The 24,756-nt window shown below is 34.1% G+C and overlaps 1 protein-coding gene across 1 annotated transcript in view; it reads right to left on the bottom strand.

The window, feature by feature from the left end:
• Nucleotides 1-22,198, bottom strand: part of PLA2G12B (phospholipase A2 group XIIB) — a 36,086-nt gene extending 13,888 nt beyond the window's left edge. Inside the window, 1 exon segment of the mRNA XM_051982172.1 lies at nt 21,821-22,198. Within this exon segment, the coding sequence (XP_051838132.1) occupies nt 21,821-22,031 (211 nt within the window). The 5' untranslated portion in view covers nt 22,032-22,198.
• Between the last annotated feature and the right edge of the window lie 2,558 nt (nt 22,199-24,756).

The raw sequence follows: 24,756 nt of genomic DNA, 5'->3' as shown, positions 1-24,756 counted from the left end.
CACCCTACCATTTCTTAGGCTATTATTCTCTATCTCCTCCCTTCCTCAAATTCCTTGAAAAAATCATGTACTTTTACTGTGTCCACTTCTTCTCGATCATTTCTCAATTAATTCTAGCCTTATCACTCTCACTGATCTAAATTTACCAATTAGTTCTTTTCTTCTGTTTAATTTTTATTGCTTGACCAAAATGCCTGATGGACAGCGAAATGGTACAATGGATAGAGTGCTGGATCTGGAGTCAGGAATATCTGAGATCAAATCCAGCCTCAGACACCTACTAGCTGTGTGACCCTCGACAAGTCACTTAACTTAACTTCTACCTCAGTTTCCTCAATGGTAAAGTGAGGATCATAACAGCACCAGACTCCTAGGGAGGATCAAATGAGATGATATTCGTAAAGCACTTAGTGCTTGGCACATAGCAGACACTTAATAAATACTTGTTTCCTCCCCTCTCCCCATCAAAATTGAAGAATTCTTAATATAGTTTGAGTCTCAGATTCTTAAGCTACAGTTCATGACGCCACATGGAGTCTCATAATTGATTGTGGGGGTGGCAAAATTATGATTTATTATCAGTAAATGTTTGATTTGTATATCTCTGTTATATACCTATATACCTAGTGTCGCATAAAATTTCTCAAGTGAAAAGGGGTGGAAAGTTTTAGTGGAAAAAGTTTTAGAAGCCCTGATTTAAGTGAATATAGGTACCTTTTATCAAAAGAAGATAAATTAATAGTTTAAATGTAATTTACATAATATCTAAATCTGCATGGCATCAGAATAACTGTAGAAATAAGACTTTCCTACTGTTTTTGGATGAGAATGGCAAAAAGAATTAAAATCTCTTTGTGTATTACTGTTGCTGCACATAACAACAACTGTTGCCTTTTACATAGCACATCTCCAACTTTTTTCAGGGACAAAAAGTCCCTAATCTTGACATTAGAATTGATCTGCAGCCCTGCGTGCCACAACTTAAGTGTTAATCATAGCCCTTGGATGGAAGACTTCCAAGGATGATGTTGGCAAGTAGCTACTCTTGTCATCTTAATGTTTTGGGAAAAACCAAGGATACCAGTGTTCAAATCAACCCACACTTTCTGGTTCTGGGTCACACTTTCTATGGCAAATTTACTTTTTCTTCTTTTTCTAGCATTTTTTTCTATTGCCCTGGAGAGGTTACCTCCCTCTTCACATTTGTAATTTCCAATAAAGATTTTAGGAAAAGATTATCTAACCTAATGAAGGAAAGGATCTCATCTACCTGAAATCAGAATATAAAGCTTTAATAAGTAAACAACTTTTGATGAAATACTTCCATCTTTAGTTTCTTTACTAATTCTGATTTCTACTTTTATCTACTGTTAAGTTGAGTCAAAAGAGTGGTCAGGAATTTAGGGTCAGGAAGATCTGAATCTTAGACCTGCTCAAATACTTTCTAGTTTAGGCAAATGACTTAACCTCTTTCTGCCTCAGTTTCCTTATCTATAAAAATGGACATAATAACATCTATCTTGACAGAGCTGTTGTGAATATCAAATGAGTTAATATATGTAAACATGTATAAACACTTCATAAATCTTAAAGTGCTACATAAATGCTATTAATGATGATGATGATGATGTTAAATACTACTTGAAGTCCTAAGAGACTAAAACAAATGTAAATATTTTTATCCAGTTCACTTTAAATAGAGCATATCTGTTGGCAGATACTAGGATTTTCTTTATTTCACTTTTGACACCTGAGAATGTGGAAGAGGAAAAACAGGCTTGCTGTGAGGCTTGCACAATATCCATGTGACTAGCCTTTCTCTACTCTTTGACTCTTATTCTACTTCCTGCCTTTCTGTTTCCATCAGACTCTCCCTTCTATGATATACAAAAGGCAAAGGGTTTCTAGATTCCCCAAATCAGCAGTAGATCTCGTCATATTTTTTTTTACTTCTATCTGCTGCTTTTGACACCCCTCTCTTCTTTGATACACTCTCCTTTCTGGGGTTTTTCCCTATTGTGCTAGGACATAAAATTCTTACAACCAAAGTCAGAAAAGCAGAAATAATAAACACATCATTTTCATATCATAATGCAGTAAAAATTGCATTCTATAATGGACAATGGAAAGAAATATTTTAAAATTAATTGAAAATTAAAATATAATTCTAAAAAATATATGGGTCAGAGAACAAATCATCAAAACAATCAATAATTCAATTAAAGAGGGGTAGCTAGGTGGTGCAGTAGATAGAGCACCAGCTCTGAAGTCAGGAGGATCTGAGTTCAAATCTGATCTCAGACACTTAATACTTCCTAGCTGTGTGACCCTGGGCAAATCACTTAAACCCAATTCCCTTAGAAAAAATAAACAAATAATAAAAAAAACAATTCAATTAAAGAAAATGACAATGACACAACATTCTAAAATTTATGGAAAGCAGCTTTTATATTTCTAATTGTTTATATGAATAAAACAGAGAAAAAGCAGATCAACTAATCAGGTATGCAAATTTAAAAAATTAGAAAAAAAAAGTTAAAAATCTCCCAAAACACCAAATTAGAAATCCTGAAAATCAAAAGAGAGATTAATAAAATTGAAGATAAGAAAACCATTGAACTAATAAATGAAACTAGAAACTGGTCTTATGAGAAAAAATAAAATAGGTAAATCATTGGTTAATTTGAATTTTAAAAGGAAAGAAGAAAACCAAAATATTAGTATAAAAAATGAGAGGGGAGCATTCATCACCAATGAAGAGAAAATTAAGACAATTGTTAGGGGTTATTTTGCCCCATTATATGTCAATAAATTTGATGGTCTAAATGAAATAGACAGATACTTACAAACATATAAATTACCCAGATTAACAGAAAAAAATAAAGTAAAATAAAAAGAAATTAAATTAAATAATCCAATCTTAGAAAAAGAAATTGAACAAACCATCAATGAACTTCCTAAGAAAAAATCCTCAGGACTAGAAAGATTCACAAGCAAATTTTACTTAACTTTTAAAGAACAATCAATTCTAATGCTAAATAAGCTATTTGAAAAAAAGGCAAAGAAAGAGTCCTACCAAATTCCGTATACAACATAAATATGATATTAAATTTGAGTCAGTTCTCTATATATTTTGGAAATGAGGCCTTTATCAGAACCTTTAATTGTAAAGATGTTTTCCCAGTTTGTTGCTTCCCTACTAATCTTGTTTGCATTCGTTCTGTTTGTACAAAGGCTTTTTAATTTGATATAATCAAAATTTTCTATTTTGTGATTGGTAATGGTCTCTAGTTCATCTTTGGTCACAAATTTCTTTCTCCTCCACAAGTCTGAGAGATAAACTATCCTATGTTCCTCTAATTTATTTATAATCTCGTTCTTTATGCCAAGGTCATGGACCCATTTTGATCTTATCTTGGTATGTGGTGTTAAGTGTGGGTCCTTGCCTAATTTCTGCCATACTAATTTCCAGTTATCCCAGCAGTTTTTATCAAATAATGAAATCTTATCCCAAAATTTAGAATCTTTGGGTTTGTCAAATACTAGATTGCTATAGTTGACTATTCTGTCTTGTGAACCTAACCTTTTCCACTGATCAACTAATCTATTTCTAAGCCAATACCAAATGGTTTTGGTGACTGCTGCTTTATAATATAATTTTAGATCAGGTACAGCTAGACCACCTTCATTTGATTTTTTTTTCATTAATTCCCTTGATATTCTCGACTTTTTATTGTTTCATATGAATTTTGTTGTTATTTTTTCTAAATCATTAAAATATTTTCTTGGAAGTCTGATTGGTATAGCACTAAATAAATAGATTAGTTTAGGGAGTATTGTCATCTTTATTATATTCGCTCGGCCTATCCAAGAGCACTTAATATTTTTCCAGTTATTTAAGTCTGACTTTATTTGTGTGAAAACTTTTTTGTAATTTTGCTCATATAATTCCTGACTTTCCTTTGGTAGGTAGATTCCCCAAATATTTTATGCTATCAACAGTTATTTTGAATGGAATTTCTCTTTGTATCTCTTGCTCTTGGATTTTGTTGGTGGTGTATAAAAATGCTGAGGATTTATGGGGATTAACAGAAAAAAAATAAAGTAAAATAAAAAGAAATTAAATTAAATAACCAATCTTAGAAAAAGAAATTGAACAAACCATCAATGAACTTCCTAAGAAAAAATCCTCAGGACTAGAAAGATTCACAAGCAAATTTTACTTAACTTTTAAAGAACAATCAATTCTAATGCTAAATAAGCTATTTGAAAAAAAGGCAAAGAAAGAGTCCTACCAAATTCTGTATACAACACAAATATGCTATTGATACCCAAATCAAGAAGAGTCAAAATGGAGAACGAAAATTATAGCCCAATTTCCCTAATTAATATTGATACAAAAATTTAAAATAAAATACTGGCAGAGAAATTTACACTAATACATCACAAAGATCATACACTATGACCAGGTTGGATTTATATCAAGAATGAAGGACTGATTCAACAATAGGAAAACTATTATTATTGACCATACCAATAACAAAACCAACTAAAAACCACATGGCTTCAATAGATACAGAAAAAGCCTTTGACAAAATATAGCATCCATTCCTAATAAAAACATTAGAGAACATAGAAATACTAAGGAGCATAGGAATAGAAACTTATCTTAAAAGAGTAATATTTATCTAAAGCTATCAGCAAACATTATCTGTAATGGGAACAAGTTAGAAACCTTCCCAATAAAATCCAGAGTGAAAAAAAGAATGACCATTACCACCTCGATTATTTAATATTATTCTAAAAAGTTTAACTATAGTAATAAGAGAAGAAAAAGAAATTAAAGGAAATAAAATAGACAATGAGAAAACAAAACTATAAATCTTTCCAGATGATATTATGTTATACTTAGAAAATCCTATCAACTAAAATACTACTTGAAATTACTAACAATTTTAGCAAGAGATACAAAATAAACAACATATATTACTAACAAAGTAGGCTGAGCTGATATAGTAAAAAAAAAAAAAAGACAATTCTGCCTAAATTAATCTACTTATTCAGTGTCATATCATTCAAATTACCAAAAAACTATTTTATAGAGCTAGAAATAATAATAACAAAATTGATCTGGAAGAATAACAACTCAAAGATATCAAGGGAATCAGTGGGGAAAAATTGTGAAAGAAGGTAGTCTAACTGCATTAGATCTCAGACTGTATATAAAGCAGTAATTATCAAAACAATCTGGTACTGATTAATAAATAGAGTGATGAATCAGTGGAATAGATTAGGTACAAATTGCATCACAGTAAATGACCACAGTAATCTAACAAACATAGTAATATAATAATAACTAACATAGTAATATAACAAAGCTCCAAGCTTTTGGAACAAAAATTCATTAGTTGACAAAAACTGCTAAGAAAACTAGGAAACAGTATGGGAAAAGCTAGGTATAAATCAATATCTCATACCATATACTATAGGCCAAATAAATAAGGTCAGAATGAGTACATGCTTTACGGATGATACCATAAAAAAAATTAAGAGATCATGGAAAAGTTTATCTGTCAGATTTATGAATTAGGGAAGAAGTTAGGGTCAAAGAAGATATAGAGAGCATTATAAAATGTAAAATATATCATTTTGATTAAATAAAATTAAAACGCGCTTGCACAAACAAAACCAATACAACTAAAAATATTAGTAAAACAGAAAACTAGGGAAATATTTTGCAACAAGTACCTATGATATACGCTTCATTTTTCAAATATATAGAGAACTGAGTCCAGTTTATAAAAATACAAGTCATTCTCAATTAATAAATGGCCAAAGGATACAGACAGTTTTCAAAAGAAGAAATCAAAGCCATCTATAATCATATGGGGAAAAAATGCTCTAAATCATTAATACAAATTAAAGCAACTCAAATACCTCCTCACTCCTATCAGAGTGGTTAATATGACAAAAAAGGAAAGTGCTGAATGTTGGAGGAGATGTAGGAAAACTGGGACAGAAATACATTGTAGATGGAGTTGTGAACTGATTCAAACATTCTGGAGAAAAAATTAGAACTATGCCCAAAGAGCTATAAAACTGTACACACCTTTTGATCCATCAAAACCATTGCTAGGTCTATATCTCAAAGACATTCCACAAATGCCTTTTGTGGATCTATTTGTACAAAAATATTTATAAGAGCTCTTTTAGTGGTGGCTAAAAATTGGAAATTAAAGAGATGCTCATCAATTGGGAAATGATTAAATAAGCTGTGGTATATGACTATAACTAAAATTATTGTGTTATGACAAGTAGGATGATTTCAGAAAAACCTGGAAAGACTTATTGAACTGATGCAAAGTAAAGGGAACAGAACCAAAAGAACATTGTACACAACAGCAGCAATATTGTTTGATGAGGAATTGTGAATGACTTAACTATTCTCAGCAATACAATGATTCAAGACATCCCAAAGGATTAATGATGATACTATCTGCCTCTAGAGAAATAATTGATGTTATTTGAATAAGACTAAAACATGCTATTTCTTACTTTATTTTTTCTTTTATTTTAGTCTTTTTTTTTACTAATATGGAAATATTTTATGTAATTGTGCATGAATAACCGCTATTTGATTTTTTACTGTTTCAAGGAGAGGGAAAGGAATAAAGGAGGGAATGAAGGAAAGAATCTGGAAATCAAAACTTTAAATAAAAATGTAAAAAAAAATTTTTTAATAGTCCTTGCCTTCAAGGAGCTTATATTCTAGTGATAGAACATGCAAACAATTATGAGTGAAAAAGATATATGCAAGATAAATTGAAAATGATCTCATAGAGAATTCCTACTGTTCTACTGTGAGAAGAGGGGAGGTTATAAGTAGAGGAATTAAAGGTAAAAACAGAAATTTCCTTCTGCTTCTTCACCAAAGAGAATCAGAAAATCAAGGCCCCAAAATTCTAGGAACAGAAAGAACAAAAACTTGGAAAGGGTTTGATTCCTGAGACCCAGATTTAAAAAAAAAAGTTAAAAGAAGTAGTAGGAATGTCACAGATGTACAGCTAAAAAGAACCTTAAAGATCTAGCCTTCACATTTTACAAATGACAAAACTGGCCCAACAAATGACTTGCCGAAAGCCTCACACAGGCAGCAAGTCGCAAGGTTGGAATTTGAATTCAGGATCTCTAACCCCAAATCCAGAACTCTTTCCAGTGCATCAGCTCCATTTGTATGGCATGGGTCAGTAATACTTTTCTTAAAAATTTCATTCATTTTGATGATTGTTTCTCTTTTATTCTTGTAGAAGACCAATGACATTAGTAGGATGATGCCATGATGTGCAAGTGAATAGATTTAAGTGAGGGGAGAGCTGTGCAAAGCCACCACTCTCACTCTCTTCTTTAGAGCCATCTGAGACCAATTGCAAGACATGGGTTAAGAAGACTAACTATGACTTCAGATGAAGTGGGACATTTTGGCCTTTTTAAGCTAAGGTCTTTCCCAGATCTCACTTTGTCTGAGGCAATGTCTATTCAATAATGAAAGGCTATGTAAGAATTGAGGGAGAACATTGATTTTGAACTTAAATACAAAAAGACAAAAAAAAAAAGAATATTTCCATATATACCATGCAACATAAAAAGACAATTCAACATGAAACCATGAATTTCCACTTCACATTTCTTGCTTTTTTTGGAAAAACTATGTAGTAAATACTTCACATTATTTTCTGTTTTTCTGTGCTTTCCTCTAAGTTTTCTTTTATTCTCTATTTATGCACTGTTTATTTTTTCTCCCAACCCCAACCTTAAGAAAACTACCATTAGACATGAATATATATGTACACATATGTGTATATATATTTTTCATACACACACATACATACATATATGATTTAGTTGTTCAAAGATGTTCTTAGAATAATATTCTAATAATGTTAGCGTGTACAAAATTCTCTTAATTCTAATCATTTCACTCTTCATTATTCCATGCAAGTCTTTCCATGATTTTCTAAAATCAATCACCTCATCATTTCTTATAGCACAGTAGTATTTCATCACAATCATAAACCACAATTCATTCAGCCCTTCCCCAGTTAATGAGCATCTCCTCAATTTCTAATCCTTTGTCACTAGCAAGAGAGTTGCTATAAATATTTTAAAACATATAAGTTCTTTTCCTTTTTCTCTAATCCTCTTGGGAAACAAACCTAATAGTAATGCAAGGCAGAGGTAATAAACAGTTTTCTAATTCTGTGGGTATAATTCTAGATTGCTCTCCAAAATGGTTGGTTCAGTTCACAGTTCCACCAACAGCGAATTAGTGAACCAAATTTTCCATATCCCTTCCAACATTTTTGGCTTTCGCCTTAGCCAATATGACAGATATAGGCTGATATCTCATTTTGCATTTCTCTGATCAATATCGATTTAGAACATATTTTCATATGATTGTATAGTTTTGATTTCTTCATTGGAAAACTATCCATTTCCTTTGACCATTTATCAAATGGTGAATGGCTCCTATTTTTATAAATTTGACAAAGTTCTTCATATATTTGAGATAGGAAACCTTTCTCTGAAAAACTGTCCATAAATTTTTTTTTCTATTTTCTGTTTCCTTCTCCTTTGTGCAAAATTTTTGTAATTTAATGTGATTAAAATTATCTATTTTATACCTCACAATGCTCTTTCTTATTTATTCATAAATTCTTCACCTATCCATAAGTCTGATAGGTAATATATCTCATGTTCTAATTTTCTTATATCTCCCTTTATATTATATTTATATATAAACATAATATATTTCTATGTAATATACATTATATATTATATATGAACAATAAATATTAATAGTACATATATATACATATATATAATATATAATATATCCATTTTGATCTTATTTTGGTAAATGGTATAAGATAGTGATCTATGCCCAATTTCTGTTAGATTGTTTTCCAGCTTTCCCAGCAGTTTTATAATGAATTCTTCTCTCAAAGGCTTAAATCTTTTTATATGTCAAATGCAAAGTTACTATAGTCATTTGCTACTCTGTATCATATGTCTATTCTGTTCCACTTATCTACCCTTCTGTTGCTTAGCCAGTACCAAATAGTTTTGATAATTACTGCCTTAAAATAGAGCTTAATATCTGGTATTTCTAAACCTCCTTCCTTTACAGTTTTTTATTAATCCCTTTAATATTCTTGACCTTTTGTTCTTCCAAATGAATTTTGTTATTATTTTTTCTAGCTTAATACAATAATTTTTGATAATTTAATTGGGATACCATTGAATAAATAGATTAGATAAAATTATCATGTTTTGTTATGTTGGCTCTGCCTACCCATAAACGATTAATATTTTTCCAATTATTTAAATCTGACTTTATATTAAAAAGTATTTCATAATTATGTTCATGTAATTCCTGGCTTGTTTTATATTATTTACAGTTATTTTAAATAGGGAATCTCTTACTATTTCTGCTTGCCAGTATTTGTTAGTGATATATAGAAATGCTGATGTTTGTGTGGGTTTATTGTATATAGTGCTGCTTTATTAAAATTATTCATTATACCCACTAACTCTTTAGTTGAATCTCTGGAATTTTTCAAGTATATCATCACATTGTCTGCAAAGTGAGATAGTTTTATTATCTTCCTCGCCTTTTCTGATTCCTTTAATTTTTTTCTTCTCTTATTGCTGTCACTAGCATTTCTAATACATTACTAAATAATGTATTAGAATTGGATAATTCTAATACATAATTGAATAATGAGCAACCTTGTTTCATTTTTTATCTTATTGGAAAGGCTATGTAAGAATTGAGGGAGAACATTGATTTTGAACTTAAATACAAAAAGACCAAAAAAAAAAGAATATTTCCATATATACCATGCAACATAAAAAGACAATTCAACATGAAACCATGAATTTCCACTTCACATTTCTTGCTTTTTTTGGAAAAACTATGTAGTAAATACTTCACATTATTTTCTGTTTTTCTGTGCTTTCCTCTAAGTTTTCTTTTGTTCTCTATTTATGCACTGTTTATTTTTTCTCCCAACCCCAACCTTAAGAAAGCTACCATTAGACATGAATATATATGTACACATATGTGTATATATATTTTTCATACACACACATACATACATATATGATTTAGTTGTTCAAAGATGTTCTTAGAATAATATTGCTGTTAGCGTGTACAAAATTCTCTTAATTCTAATCATTTCACTCTTCATTATTCCATGCAAGTCTTTCCATGATTTTCTAAAATCAATCACCTCATCATTTCTTATAGCACAGTAGTATTTCATCACAATCATAAACCACAATTCATTCAGCCCTTCCCCAGTTAATGAGCATCTCCTCAATTTCTAATCCTTTGTCACTAGCAAGAGAGTTGCTATAAATATTTTAAAACATATAAGTTCTTTTCCTTTTTCTCTAATCCTCTTGGGAAACAAACCTAATAGTAATGCAAGGCAGAGGTAATAAACAGTTTTCTAATTCTGTGGGTATAATTCTAGATTGCTCTCCAAAATGGTTGGTTCAGTTCACAGTTCCACCAACAGCGAATTAGTGAACCAAATTTTCCATATCCCTTCCAACATTTTTGGCTTTCGCCTTAGCCAATATGACAGATATAGGCTGATATCTCATTTTGCATTTCTCTGATCAATATCGATTTAGAACATATTTTCATATGATTGTATAGTTTTGATTTCTTCATTGGAAAAACTATCCATTTCCTTTGACCATTTATCAAATGGTGAATGGCTCCTATTTTTATAAATTTGACAAAGTTCTTCATATATTTGAGATAGGAAACCTTTCTCTGAAAAACTGTCCATAAATTTTTTTTCCTATTTTCTGTTTCCTTCTCCTTTGTGCAAAATTTTTGTAATTTAATGTGATTAAAATTATCTATTTTATACCTCACAATGCTCTTTCTTATTTATTCATAAATTCTTCACCTATCCATAAGTCTGATAGGTAATATATTTCATGTTCTAATTTTCTTATATCTCCCTTTATATTATATTTATATATAAACATAATATATTTTGATGTAATATACATTATATATTATATATGAACAATAAATATTAATAGTACATATATATACATATATAATATATAATGTATCCATTTTGATCTTATTTTGGTAAATGGTATAAGATAGTGATCTATGCCCAATTTCTGTTAAATTGTTTTCCAGCTTTCCCAGCAGTTTTTAAATCAAATAATGAATTCTTCTCTCAAAGGCTTAAATCTTTTTATCTGTCAAATGCAAAGTTACTATAGTCATTTGCTACTCTGTATCATATGTCTATTCTGTTCCACTTATCTACCCTTCTGTTGCTTAGCCAGTACCAGATAGTTTTGATAATTACTGCCTTAAAATAGAGCTTAATATCTGGTATTTCTAAACCTCCTTCCTTTACAGTTTTTTATTAATCCCTTTAATATTCTTGACCTTTTGTTCTTCCAAATGAATTTTGTTATTATTTTTTCTAGCTTAATACAATAATTTTTGATAATTTAATTGGGATACCATTGAATAAATAGATTAGATAAAATTATCATGTTTTGTTATGTTGGCTCTGCCTACCCATAAACGATTAATATTTTTCCAATTATTTAAATCTGACTTTATATTAAAAAGTATTTCATAATTATGTTCATGTAATTCCTGGCTTTATTTTGATAGGTATAATCTCAGGTGTTTTATATTATTTACAGTTATTTTAAATGGGGAATCTCTTACTATTTCTGCTTGCCAGTATTTGTTAGTGATATATAGAAATGCTGATGTTTGTGTGGGTTTATTGTATATAGTGCTGCTTTATTAAAATTATTCATTATACCCACTAACTCTTTAGTTGAATCTCTGGAATTTTTCAAGTATATCATCACATTGTCTGCAAAGTGAGATAGTTTTATTATCTTCCTCGCCTTTTCTGATTCCTTTAATTTTTTTCTTCTCTTATTGCTGTCACTAGCATTTCTAATACATTACTAAATAATGTATTAGAATTGGATAATTCTAATACATAATTGAATAATGAGCAACCTTGTTTCATTTTTTATCTTATTGGAAAGGCTTATTCCCACTACAAATAATGCTTTCTCTGAGTTTACTTTTTAAGAGTTCTGATTTTCTTAGCTTTCTTCCCTTATGTTTGTTTGTTCTACCAGTTCCCTATAGTTACTAAAACATGAATATAGGAAAGATCTGCCAATTTAAATGTCAGGCTAGTAAAAGGAAGTTTAGTGAATAGCTTTATAACAATGCAGATCATTGTGAGTCATTAGATTTTCAGGTACAGATTGAGATCTGAAAAGGCTGATATTACCTAATCTAATCCCCTCATTTTACAGATTAGGAAATTTAGACCCAGAGGGGTTACAGGACTTATCCAAGACTATGTAGGTAGGAAGTAGGAGGGCTGATCTGAGCTCCCAATTGGTGAAAGCCATAGCAAAGACTTCAGGAGTGGAATATGGGTCTCTGTTGTGGAATAGGGGATCTCAGTTGGTGAAATCCAATGCAAGACTTAGTGTCCCGCATATTGGTGAGAGCCATAATAAGGAAATAGTGGTCAAAGAAGAATACAGCAATCATCACATGGCCTTGTTTGTCTGGGTCTGCATCCAAGCCAGGCCATGATGACTAATACAGATCTCACATATCTAGGCTAATATACAACAGCAACAATCTTGCACCCAGTTCTGGAACCTGGCTCAGTACTGAGCCACAGGCCAAGTCACACTAATGTATACAAGGTCTATAGCTCCTCCTTCCTTTGTCTGATTTCTGTAATTACCATGGGACTTTTTTAGGGTCTTTGCAGGGATTTGGATCTACTGAATCATCTGACAGCTGACCCAAACTGTGCCCTTATGTAATTAACCCATCTGATCAAATGGATCGTATAATCATATTGGAGCTTTTAGCTTTTCTCTTTGGTATCAATTTGTCCCTTTGGTGGAGGGGCACTCCTTGGATTGGTCAAAGCCCCAAATTCCTTTGGGAGATATGGCAGCTGGGATTTGAATTTAGGTCCCTGACTCCAAATTGCTGTTTTTTTCATTGTACCAGCCATTCTGAGGCACAGAGAGACTGAGCCTAATCTTCATCACTTTCACCACAGTCCTCTGTCCACTAGGCGATACTGCCTCTATATTATTAGCAAGAGGAAAAACCCTTTTAAAAATCCAAGAAAGTCTCTGAGGTGTTTCAGAGAGAACAGAGTAAAAGAGAAATTGGGAGTAAAAACAGAGAGTCAGAGGAAACAGGGAGGCAAACCCTGGGCCTTGTAGATGAAGGACAGTGATCCAGCTCCCTTTGAGTCAGAATCAAGAAGTATCTCCAAAGGTTTAACCAGGGCAGAATATTCTGGGTGACATTGCTCTGTAAAACCTTAAGTCTGATAACAAAGGGAGTTATTATCATCACCTGTCTTTCTCTCTGCATACTTCTCAGTTCAGTCATTGTCAAGGACGGCTAGGTTTTATTACCAGGGCAAGGGGCAGTTGTTAATTTCCAGAGTCTAGGTGGGGTCATTTATTTTTTTAAAAAACGCAATGTCTGCCTATATGTCAGAGACCCTGGCTTCTCTACATCGGATGTCTGTGTTTTTCTCAAGTTGTTTTGAATTGGTCAGTTAATTTTAAGATATATATTGGATTTTATTTCCAAAAAGAATTGGAACAAATTGTAAATTAAATTGAAAATTTAAATGTCTTTAAGATAAGATACTTAAAAGATAAAAAACAGACCAGGGCCATTAGAAGGAAGCAGAAGAAATATATATATTTCCAAGTAACCAGGTTGATCAGATTACAATATTTCAGCAATCAATTTGGCTCTCTGACAGCTAAGCCTGTCAGAGAAAGGGAAGATTGGGCTCCATAGTTTTTGCTTTCTGATAAGAAGTAGCTTGCAAAGTATCATCATAGATAAAAACTTGGAAAGTACGTGAGAACTCATCAAAGCCAATTTTTTTTTTATTCTGAGTGACAAAAGGTCAAGATGTTTGATCAAGATCTCATAGGTTAAGTGAATGGCAACCAAGATTGGAATTTATGGCCCTCTGACTAATTTTCAGAAATAAATTTTCTTGGAGCTGAACTCAAGCAAGAATAGATTGAGCAAATTGTGGCATATGAATATAATAGAATAACACTACACTGTAAGAAAAAAATGAAGGTAATAAATACAGAGAAGAATGGGAAGATAACTGATACAAAGTTAAATAAGCAGAACTAAGAAAACAATATACTGTAATAAAATTACAACAATGTTGTTGGAAAGACTAGCAACAAAACAAATTTGAAAGCTGTGGAGTTATAATATATAATATATATAAGAAGACTAAAGTCTTCTGGCTAAGATGGCTACAGACTACCCAATTCTCACAAACCTACTCCAACAAAAACCTGAAATTTATTCCATGATGAAAAATGATAAGAAATCTGATGGGAAATTATTGGAAGTGACTGCTTCTACCCTAGAACAGCACAAAAAGTCAATTAGAAGCCATAGGTAAGAGATAGAGCAATGGTCAACAGAACAAGAGCCAGCAGAGACAATCAAGCCCACAGACTTCTAGTGACCAGGGACAGGGGGGAGACAAGATTAGTCTGTGATACTCTGTACAGAGGCAAAGAGAACGAAGGGCCCTTTCAATTGCTCAAAAAATTTCTAGATTTCTCTTGCCTCTTGTGTTTTTAATTCAAAGCTCTAGTCTTTTCATCAGCTTCAGGATGGAGACTGGGCTTCAAAGTCTCAAGGTATAGTAGCCACCAGGGTGCCAAACCAACATGCAGACTAGAACAGTGAATGTGTTCAGAGGATCCAAGTTTCCTAACACTGTCCTGAAACACCATTGAGAGCCCTGACGGCCCAACTCCCTGAGCTTCAAAGGGATCTAAATTTAGGAGATCAGCATCATTATTGTGAGAACTCAAGTGACCTAAGGTAAGACCAAGCAGAGCTGATTATTCTAGTTAATGTCACACAGGTGTCAAGCAGTGAACACAGACAACATGACTAGAACAAAGACCCATTTTTAGGAACTAAGGTTGGGGAGAAAGAAATCACTATCTAGAAAAAAATCTTGAGATATAGAGTTGGCTAAAATTTAACTTTAGAAGGAGAAAGCAAGTTTCATAATGACGGAAATCAGGGACAAAAGAAAATAATGGATTTTCCACAAGGATACATGACTACCTAGAAAAAATTAAACAAGAGATTAAAAAATGAACTAAAAATTTTGGAGTAAAGAATTGGAAGAACTGGAGAAGCTATGTGGCGCAGTAGATAGAGCACCAGCCCTGAAGTCAGGAGGACCTGAATTCAAATCTGGCCTCAGACACTTAACACTGCCTGGGTGTATGACCCTGGGCAAGTCACTTAAACCCAATTGTCTCAGCCAAAAAAAAAAAAAAAAAAAAAAAAGAATTGGAAGGAGAATAAATACCTTACAAGAGAAAGTGGGAAATCTTACCTAAAAAATGTAATCCCTGAAAACTAAAATTGATCAAATAGAAATCAAAAACTTTATGAGACAACAATATCAACAGAAGATTTAGGAGGTCTATAGAGGGTTATAAGGGGGGAGGGGAAGAGAGGATGAAAAGAAGAATTCACTAGTGTGGGAAGAAGGAAAATGGAGGTGGAATGGGATGTATCTTATAACTATAATTATAGTACACAAGAAGTACAATGTTTGAACATTGAAGAAAGGATGATGGGAGAGAGCATCAGACAAATCTCTCACTTATCTGAAATAGACAAAAGAAGGTCCAACAGTCACTGAAAGTCAAGTTTAGAAATACAATGTAAATAAGCAGTGATGGGGACAAGGTGTTAAGAGGAAGAGAATAGTCACAAGCAAAATGAACTTCTTGATTGGGAGATAAGCAAAGGGGTGGTGATTAAAACAAAAAAAAGAAAAAATCTAGAACCCAAGAGGATGCTCAAGCGGGGAATGATTGGATAAATTATGGCAAATGAATGTAATGGAATATCATTATGCCATAAGATATGATGAATGGGATGATTTCAGAATATCCTGAGAGTATGAACTGAAGCAGAATGAAATGAGCAAAACCAGGAGAGCAAAATATATGAGGACAATAATATTGTATGAAAAAACAATTTTGAAAGACTTGAGAACTCTGATCAATGTAATAACCAACTCTACCTCCAGAGGACCTAAATTGAAGCATATTACTCATCCTACTGATAGAGGACACAAGGTACAGAAAAAATAGATTTGTAGACTGTGGATTTGTTTAGTTATGCTTAGTTGATACAAGGTTGTTGTTGGGGTTTTTTCATGGAGGGTGGTTAGCAAGTGATGCCCAAAAACACAAACCACAATTAAAAGAAGGTCATTGAAAGTTTTTTGGGGGATTGCCTTTTTTTAATGTGCAAAAGAGGGATTTTTTCAGAAGAAAGCACAAACAGGACAGTTTTATGCCATAAGATATGATGAATGGGATGATTTCAGAATATCCTTGGTATGTTTACTTGGTATGTATATGTGTATATATATATCCACATATACATATATATATTTACAAAAACAAGTGGTATGGAGTAGATACTCATCATTTCATATATAATTTTTTGTGTGCTACACTATGGGAATGGTGCTTTTTTGACATTTAAATTCAGAATTTTTAAAATTGAAAAATAAGGACACAAGGAAAAAAAGTTTAAAATTACAATATCCAGACTCCAAAGAAGAGATGAGAAATGCATATTTCTCTCTTTTTTGCAAAGGTAGAGAACTAAGCATCAGACTTGGTTGATATGTTGGTCAGTTTTGCTGGACCCTTTCCTCCTCTTTTTAAATCTTTCCTTTAAGGGATAGCTCTCTAGTCAAGTCCCTTTGGGAAAGGAATCTTGTAAAATATAGATAATATAAAAATGAAAGTTTGTGGGGATTGGGGTGGATGTGGAGAGTCCTGGACATATGATTGCATTGGTGTAGGGAATTTCTAGTGATGAAACCTCCCTTACCCCAACAGATTAGCAATTGCTCTTATAAAATAAAATATAACAATATTTTTTTAAAAAGAAAATCTGTTCCTTGTTAATAAAAGACTTCAACAGACAGTGGTTGATATCTCCAACTATAAAGTCTACAGAAGTGACAAGAACACTGTGCAAATAGAGAGTTCTCAGTGGCAAGAGAATATTGTATCCAGTGGTGAGAGGCCATTCCTGACCTTCAATGCAAATGTTTCTTGTAGGAGATGATGTAACCTGACACAGGTGAAATCTAACTTAATGCAGGGAAAGAACCAGGAGAATTAGACAACGGATGATTATTGTCAAACATCAAATGTCTTAAGCAAACTGTTGATGAGTGCTATATATCAGTCCATTCATTAACAAATCCTCTAAATGAGACAGATGTTTTTATATTGCTGATTAAAGGGAAACCTATATGCTTTTGATATCAGACATGAGCAAAGCAGAGTTGATATTCCATTGTGAAAGTCTGAGAGCAAAGTTTGCATTCTTGCCCAGAAAGAAATTGAGGATATAAACAATAGGAGTAGCTTATAGACTTACCTTTTTTCAGGAAGAAGTTTTTAATCTCATTCTCTCACACTAATGTTTGGTTTGAACCACTAGTTTCTATGATTGTATAACATGGAAGTCTGTATGGAAACTGGATGTCTCATCACCTAGTGCAAATGACCTTAATTCCTCAGTGAACCCCAAAGAGTTCTGCCAGATCCTACAAGCTTTCAAATAATGACCTATTCCATCAGCTGAATTTGCTGAGGCTCTTCACTCCAAAACCAGAACTTACTGTGACCCAATTGACCTCCTTGCTTTTCATCCAATGAAATACTTCATCTCCCCCCACAACACAAGCTGTCCCTTGAAAGGTCCCTTGCATGTTAGCTGTCTTCTGGGCTAACATTTCCTGCAAAAGGCCTTCCTGATTCCAGTACAATATAATGTACTTGAGGTCATGGCCTCTTTCACCTCTGTCTTTATCTCCTCATTCTAGCACAATATCTGGCATATAGAACATACTTAGTAAATGCTTGTTGAATCAAATCGAATCACTAGAAGGTTAGTCACTAAGTGATAAAGTTTTTTAGCCACAGCAACTTGGTGAAGAACATGTTCTAAAGTGGGAAGGAGTAGTCACCTGCGCCGTAGAGGGAGAGCCAGTACTAATGAAATGAAAAATGAAAGACATCAACAAAAAATTATTTTTAAAAATTCAGTAAGACAATTTCCAAGGAAAATGGAAAGGCTATTATGAATTGATGCAAAAGGAGAAGAAATAGAAGAACAATTTATACAATGATAACAACATTACAGGGAAAAGTAATCTTAAAAGACTTTGAAATTTTCATTAGAGTAATGATAAACTATTAATCCAGAAGAATAAGGATGAAACTTTCCACTTATCTTTACAGGTGCGGAACAAACTTAACATGCAGAACAAGGCATCCATTTCCAGACATGACCAATATGGAGATTTGTTTTGTTAGATTCGTAGCTATTTTTTTGAGAGCTTTATTTTTCATATTTGTTTGTTCCTTTGTTTTAAATTTGCTTAGTAAGAGTGAGAGGTAATGTCAAGGACAGATTCATTTTAAACCAAAAAATATTTGTTATTAAAAATAAATATAATGAACTATTTTTTAAAAGCAAAAAGTGTCAAAACTTTTTTAAAAAGTGAAAAAATCCCAATAAGTTCATTTTGGGAGTAATTGATTCTTAACTGTTTTATCTGGTCATTGTCACTTTTTTAAGGGATGATATGGATGACTAAGCAAAGTAAAATGAGAGAGAAAGAAAACCTGGATGGATGTTAAGGGCATAGGAGGGCTGGCAAAGGAGAGGCTTTTGAATATTGAAAGATTTTTTTTATTTCCCATTATAATTTCAGAAAATGCTTCTAACAATTTGAGTTCATCTTCCAGGCCCTGAGATTCTTTTGGTTCCAGAGATAACCAGATTCAAAATCATCTTTCCAAGTTCCTCTTTGGCCCAGGGTCCCCTTGGAAAAATTCCTGCGTTTGAAGTAAGGGCTTTGTTTACTTTGAAGCTAACTCCTTCTTATCTCTTCTCCACTCCTCCACCAGTCCCTAATCGCAACCCTACCCAGCTGGGGAGCTTTGACATTCTGCAGGTTGCTGAGTTGAGGCCTTTTACTGCTGTTTTGCTGGGGAAGGAAAAGGAGAACCAGTTTTGTTTTCCTGGAAAAAATCCTGCAGTTTGTATATTCTAGGAATTGCCTGCCCAAGGAGGTCTTTAAAGAACTAAAGCCTTATCTTTTAGATTGTCTGAGGAGACTGTACCTATATTGATTCAGGTGACAGAAATGAACAAACTCCATTCCTAATAACAGCTGACACTTAACTAGAACTTTGGGATTTACAAAGAGCATTGCAGACTTTACCTCATTTAATTCTCTCAGCGAAATATTATCATCATCCCTATTTTACAGATGAGGAAATAGACTCAGGCAAAGTAACTTTCCCAGCAAATACCTGAGGTGGGATTTAAATCCAGGTCCCTTTCCTCACTCCAAGCCATGTTCTATCCATTATAAAACTCTGCTTCACTTCTATGCAAAAATGAAATTGATATAACATAGTTTAATGATGATTTCCTCTGAATCCTCTTTCCCTCTACCAAATAAACTTTTTTTTTTATTATTTGGATCTAACTTGAATGGCCCAGGTATGAATTATTAGCTTAACATGGGGAGGAGGAGAAAAGGATGTTCTTTGGTAATAGATACTCACAATAGTATGGAGTTTCTTTGTATCTGTAGCAACATTTGAGTATGGTCTTCTGGGCTCCCAGCCTGACTTATCTACTACCAACCCAGCCTCTCATTAGCCATGTATATATACACAGATATATATGTGTGTATATATATATATATATATGTTTGTGTATGTGTATATATATATATATGTTTGTGTATGTATATATATATATATATATACATATACATATATATATATATATATATATATATAAAATTATATATGTGTGTGTGTGTGTGTGTATTTACTTTAAGGAATGTTGACAGAATTAAGGCTGAAGGGACAGTTTTTCTCTTCATTCCATCCCTAACCAGGGAAAAAGGTACTGTTGACTCTAGATTGTTTTGTTCTATCCTACTGTCAGCCATCTTTCTATTTCTGGTGGCTTATAAGAAAGTTCCTTCTTTGACTCAGAAATTAAAAAAAACAGGATGTCTTTGGACATTTCTAATGCACTGGACTAACCCAGTCTCGAGTCTTTTTCTTAGGCTAAAGAGTGTGTGTGTCTTGGGGGAAGGGGAGTAGGTATTTCAGAGGCTTCATTCCCTATCAGATTTATTCTCAGTCCTTCAATCTCATGAAATTAAGAACTGATGTAGCTTGTCAGTGAATAGAATGATGGACATGGGATCAGGAAGATCTGAGTTCAGATTCTGCATCAGATGAATTCTACTTGTCTTGCTCTAAACAAGCTGCTTTGACTCTCTAAGACTCAGTTTCCTTGCCTCAGTTTCCTCATTGTAGTACAAATCTTTGTTGTTATGAGGCTCAAATGAGGTCATGTATACGTGAAAGATATTTTGTGAATTTTAACAGGTGCCATAAAAATGTCAGCTGTGATTATGTCGCAGAGAATCATGTATGTTTGAAGAAATTCTCATTGGTTTGTCAGCTGTACCTTGGAATTCAGGTCTGGGGTGGCCCCCAACGAGGACCCCATTATGCTGAGTGCTACTGTGCTTTGAGGTAAGAATGGTACGATTGAGTGACTGCCTTAGAGTCTTTTTTGACTTAATGAGTGTGTATGCATATACATATGTACATATATGTGTGTACACACACAAACATACATAAATATGTAATATATAAAATATGTAAATACATAATAAAATGTATAAAACTTTTATATATGTGTATATTTATATGTATGTACGTGTGTGTCTCTGTCTCTGTGTGTGTGTAAAGTGATTTGTCCATGGTCATTCAGGCATTAAGTATCCCAAGTAGGAGTTCAACTCTTTACCAGATTTCTACTTCTGTTCCCCTCAGGCTCAGGTATCAGAAGATACCCATTATCCGTACCTGTGATGTTTCCATGACTCTTTGCAACTACTATCTCAAGGACCTGTGATTTCATCGCCATGGGCATCCCCACATTTACCTTTATTTATGTCTCCATAGAGATAAATGTAATCCAGCTGTGACTTTATAGTCTTAGAGAATTTTCTGAAGAGTAGAGAAATGATTTTCCCTTGATTACACATTTAGTAAATGTCCAAGGCGAAATTTGAATCCAAATCACCCTGATTCCAAGTCTAGCACTCCACCTACTACTTCACATTAAGTAGGAGCCAAGACAGAGTGAACTAATTTAATTACAGAATGACAGGTTCGAAACCTCCCTAGAAATGTAGCCAGCCCCTAGGGAGGTTGTTTCACCACCTGGAAGCTATTTGGAATATTTTCTCCAGATGTTCAGGCGTATTTCATCTCTTGCTCTTCTTTCAAACTCTATGCCCATCCTGGGTCTTCAAATGACATCCTCTGCCCTCACTTCAACCTATCCCTTACTCCAATTTCCCCATGTCCTGGCTCCTCCCCACCCTAGGCAACCTGATAAAGCAATGAAAAGGCAAGAAGATCCTTTGGCAGCTATTGGGATGGTGGGGGTAGGGAGGACATGACATGGGAATTGTGGGACAAGGCAGTTTCCGAGCCCTGTGGCCACAGAGTTTATATTGACACAGAAAGATACCGGACTCACCATATCTGCATCTGTACTGGCAAACCCCGTTCTTCCCTCCTAGCAGCTCAAGAAAGGAGTCAAAATAGCTGTTGACTGATTCGAAGCTGCCCCGGATATGTCGAAGACCCCAGTCGGAGTAGGATTCCCCAGTTTCAGAATCGGATTCGCTTTGGCCCACGCAGCTCCTTATGCTCAGCCACAAGAAGAGCACCCTGATAACAAGCGTCATCCTGTAGCCAAGTAGAGAAGATGGGTCCTTTCCCTAGACCCCAGCTGGTCTGCTGGGAAGCCCAGGTGCCCAACGACCAGCCTGGGTGGTTCTGAAGAAGCTGCCAAAGAGGATTATCTGGAGCATTCAGCTTAGGTGCTCCCCAGTGAGGTGGACTTTAAACTGCTCTGGTAGCTGGGCTGAGATCAGGGCAATTACAAAGAGAACAAAGGTCAGGTAATGGGAGGGCCCTTCAAAGTTGGATTCCAAAACAAGTATAGGAGTATTGACCAATCTCTGAAATGTTGGGGCCAGGGGCGGGTTGTCCTCTGTTGGGATCTGCTTTCTGTGGTCAACTGGTGGTGGAGTTTTCCAGCCTGGCTGGCTTCATGAATTCATCCCCCCACCACCGCCTCCAGATCCTATTTTATCCATGCATCTCCTAGACTTTGTTGTGTCCCTTTGGATGGAGTTCCAAGGGGGACCGGAGAACATGGGGGGCTGTTGACCACACTGTATGGTCAGGAAAGCAATTTTATATAAAAGACCTTCAGCGTTGCTGATGGCTCTAGAAGACCTTATTCAAAGGAAGAGGTAAGTCAGGATTTGAGCATTTATCTACCTTCATCACTGATTAGCCAGATGATTCAATAAATCCCCTAATCTCTCTGCACCTGACTTTATCTGTAAAGGGGCCCCTTTCGCAGCTCTCAATAACAATCATACTTTCCATGACTTCTAAAGTCTCTTCCAGTTCTCAGTCTAAGATCCCATGGCCAACAGAGAGGGGAATGGACAAATGAAAGCAGCAGGAGAATTCAGAAAAGGATTCCTCTATTAATCAGATTGTTAAATTCAAGAGACTGGTTTACCTGGAAGGTTTTGGGGACACCCGTAATTTGAAACCCAGCAGCCAGATACCATTTCCAGGTTGGCACTCTGGTTTTTGTTACACAAAAGGACATAAATTCCCTTCATGAGACCGCTGGGAATAAAAGCGATACCTTCATTGATTAAATGAATCTTTTGGCCACTCTCAACCATGCAGAGTGGTTGAGTGCCCCATCGGAAATAATATATTACATTTCATTATCTGAGGATAAGGAATCCCTCTGTCTGAGGGAGAGAAGCAGAATTGCTGTGAAATAGAGACCTCTGGAGCCCCAGAAGGAGGGAATTGCTGTTAGACAATATTCCAGAGTAATAATGATACCATTTTATGTCATACAGAATTTTAAATTTTCAAAGTCATTCATGACCTTCTTCAGAAAGGCTGATGAGCTTCATGCAGAGATTTGTGAGATGAGCTGAGAGAGAAATTGACTTGGCCCCTGGGGCTTGAATGTTTGAGTTCAATTCCCAAGCCAGACTTTTACTATCTGTGTGCTGGCTTTGAAAGTCACAGCTCTGAAGTTGGTGTTAATGGCACCTGTCAGAGTTGGAAGATCAAATAAGTTATGTGAAAAGCATTTTGAAAGGTATTATATATATATTACATACATTATATATCATGCATTATACATACATATATAATATATGATTACATATTATGTAATTATATATTCTATAGATCAGCTATTATAATCACAATGCTGAAAGTCACCGTGGTGTATTGGATAGAGTTGGCCAAGAAGACCTGGGTTCAAATGCTGCCTCTGACACATCCCAGTTGTGTTTCCCTGGACAAGATACTTTACCACTCAGTGCATTAGAGCGATATCTTTCTTTCTTTCTTTCTTTCTTTCTTTCTTTCTTTCTTTCTTTCTTTCTTTCTTTCTTTCTTTCTTTCTTTCTTTCTTTCTTTCTTTCTTTCTTTCTTTCTCTCTTTCTCTCTCTTTCTCTCTCTCTCTCTCTCTCTCTCTCTCTCTCTCTCTCTCTCTCTCTCTCTTCTCTCTCTCTCTCTCTCTCTTTCTTTCTTTCTTTCTTTCGCAATTGGGGTTAAGTGACTTGCCCAGCATCACACAGCTAGGAAGTATTTTGTGGCTGAGACTAGATTTAAACTCAGGTCCTCCTGACTTCAGAGCTGGTGCTCTATTCACTGTACCACCTAGTTGTCCCTAGAGCAATTCTTTATGGAAAAATCCATGTATTCCTATACTCTCTAGTGTTTTTAATAGGAATGGGTGTTGGATTTTATCGAATGCTTTTTCTGCATCTATTGAGATAATCATATGGTTTTTGTTAATTTGGTTATTGATATAGTCAATTATGCTAATAGTTTTCCTAATATTGAACCAGCCCTGCATTCCTGGTATAAATTCTACTTGGTCATGATATATTATCCGGGGGATACTTTTTGTAATCTCTTTGCTAATATTTTATTTAAGATTTTTGCATCAATATTCATTAGGAAAATAGGTCTATAATTTTATTTCTCTATTTTCATCCTACCTGGTTTAGGTATCAGTACCATGTCTGTGTCATAAAAGGAGCGCAATTCTTTGCGACAATTAAATTGCAGAGAAGATTCTGACTGCAGGGGAGAGGACATGTCCCCATCTTCAAGTTCCTATGTCAATGAAATCATGGAGACAACGTTTATTCCTATAAGAATAATAGAATGCAGAGCAGCTAGGTAGTGCAGTGGATAGAGCATCAGCTCTGAAGTCAGAAGGACCTGAGTTCAAATCTGACCACAGACAGTTAATACTTCCTAGCTGTGTGACCCTGGGCAAGTCACTTAACCCCAATTGCCTCAGCAAAAAAAAAAAAAAAAAGAAGAAGAAAAAGAAGAAAAATAGGATGC

This window comes from Antechinus flavipes, chromosome 2 (assembly GCF_016432865.1).
Source record: "Antechinus flavipes isolate AdamAnt ecotype Samford, QLD, Australia chromosome 2, AdamAnt_v2, whole genome shotgun sequence".
Lineage (NCBI taxonomy): Eukaryota > Metazoa > Chordata > Mammalia > Dasyuromorphia > Dasyuridae > Antechinus > Antechinus flavipes.
Note: the sequence above shows the minus strand (reverse complement) of the source record. Positions and strands in the feature narration are given on the sequence as shown.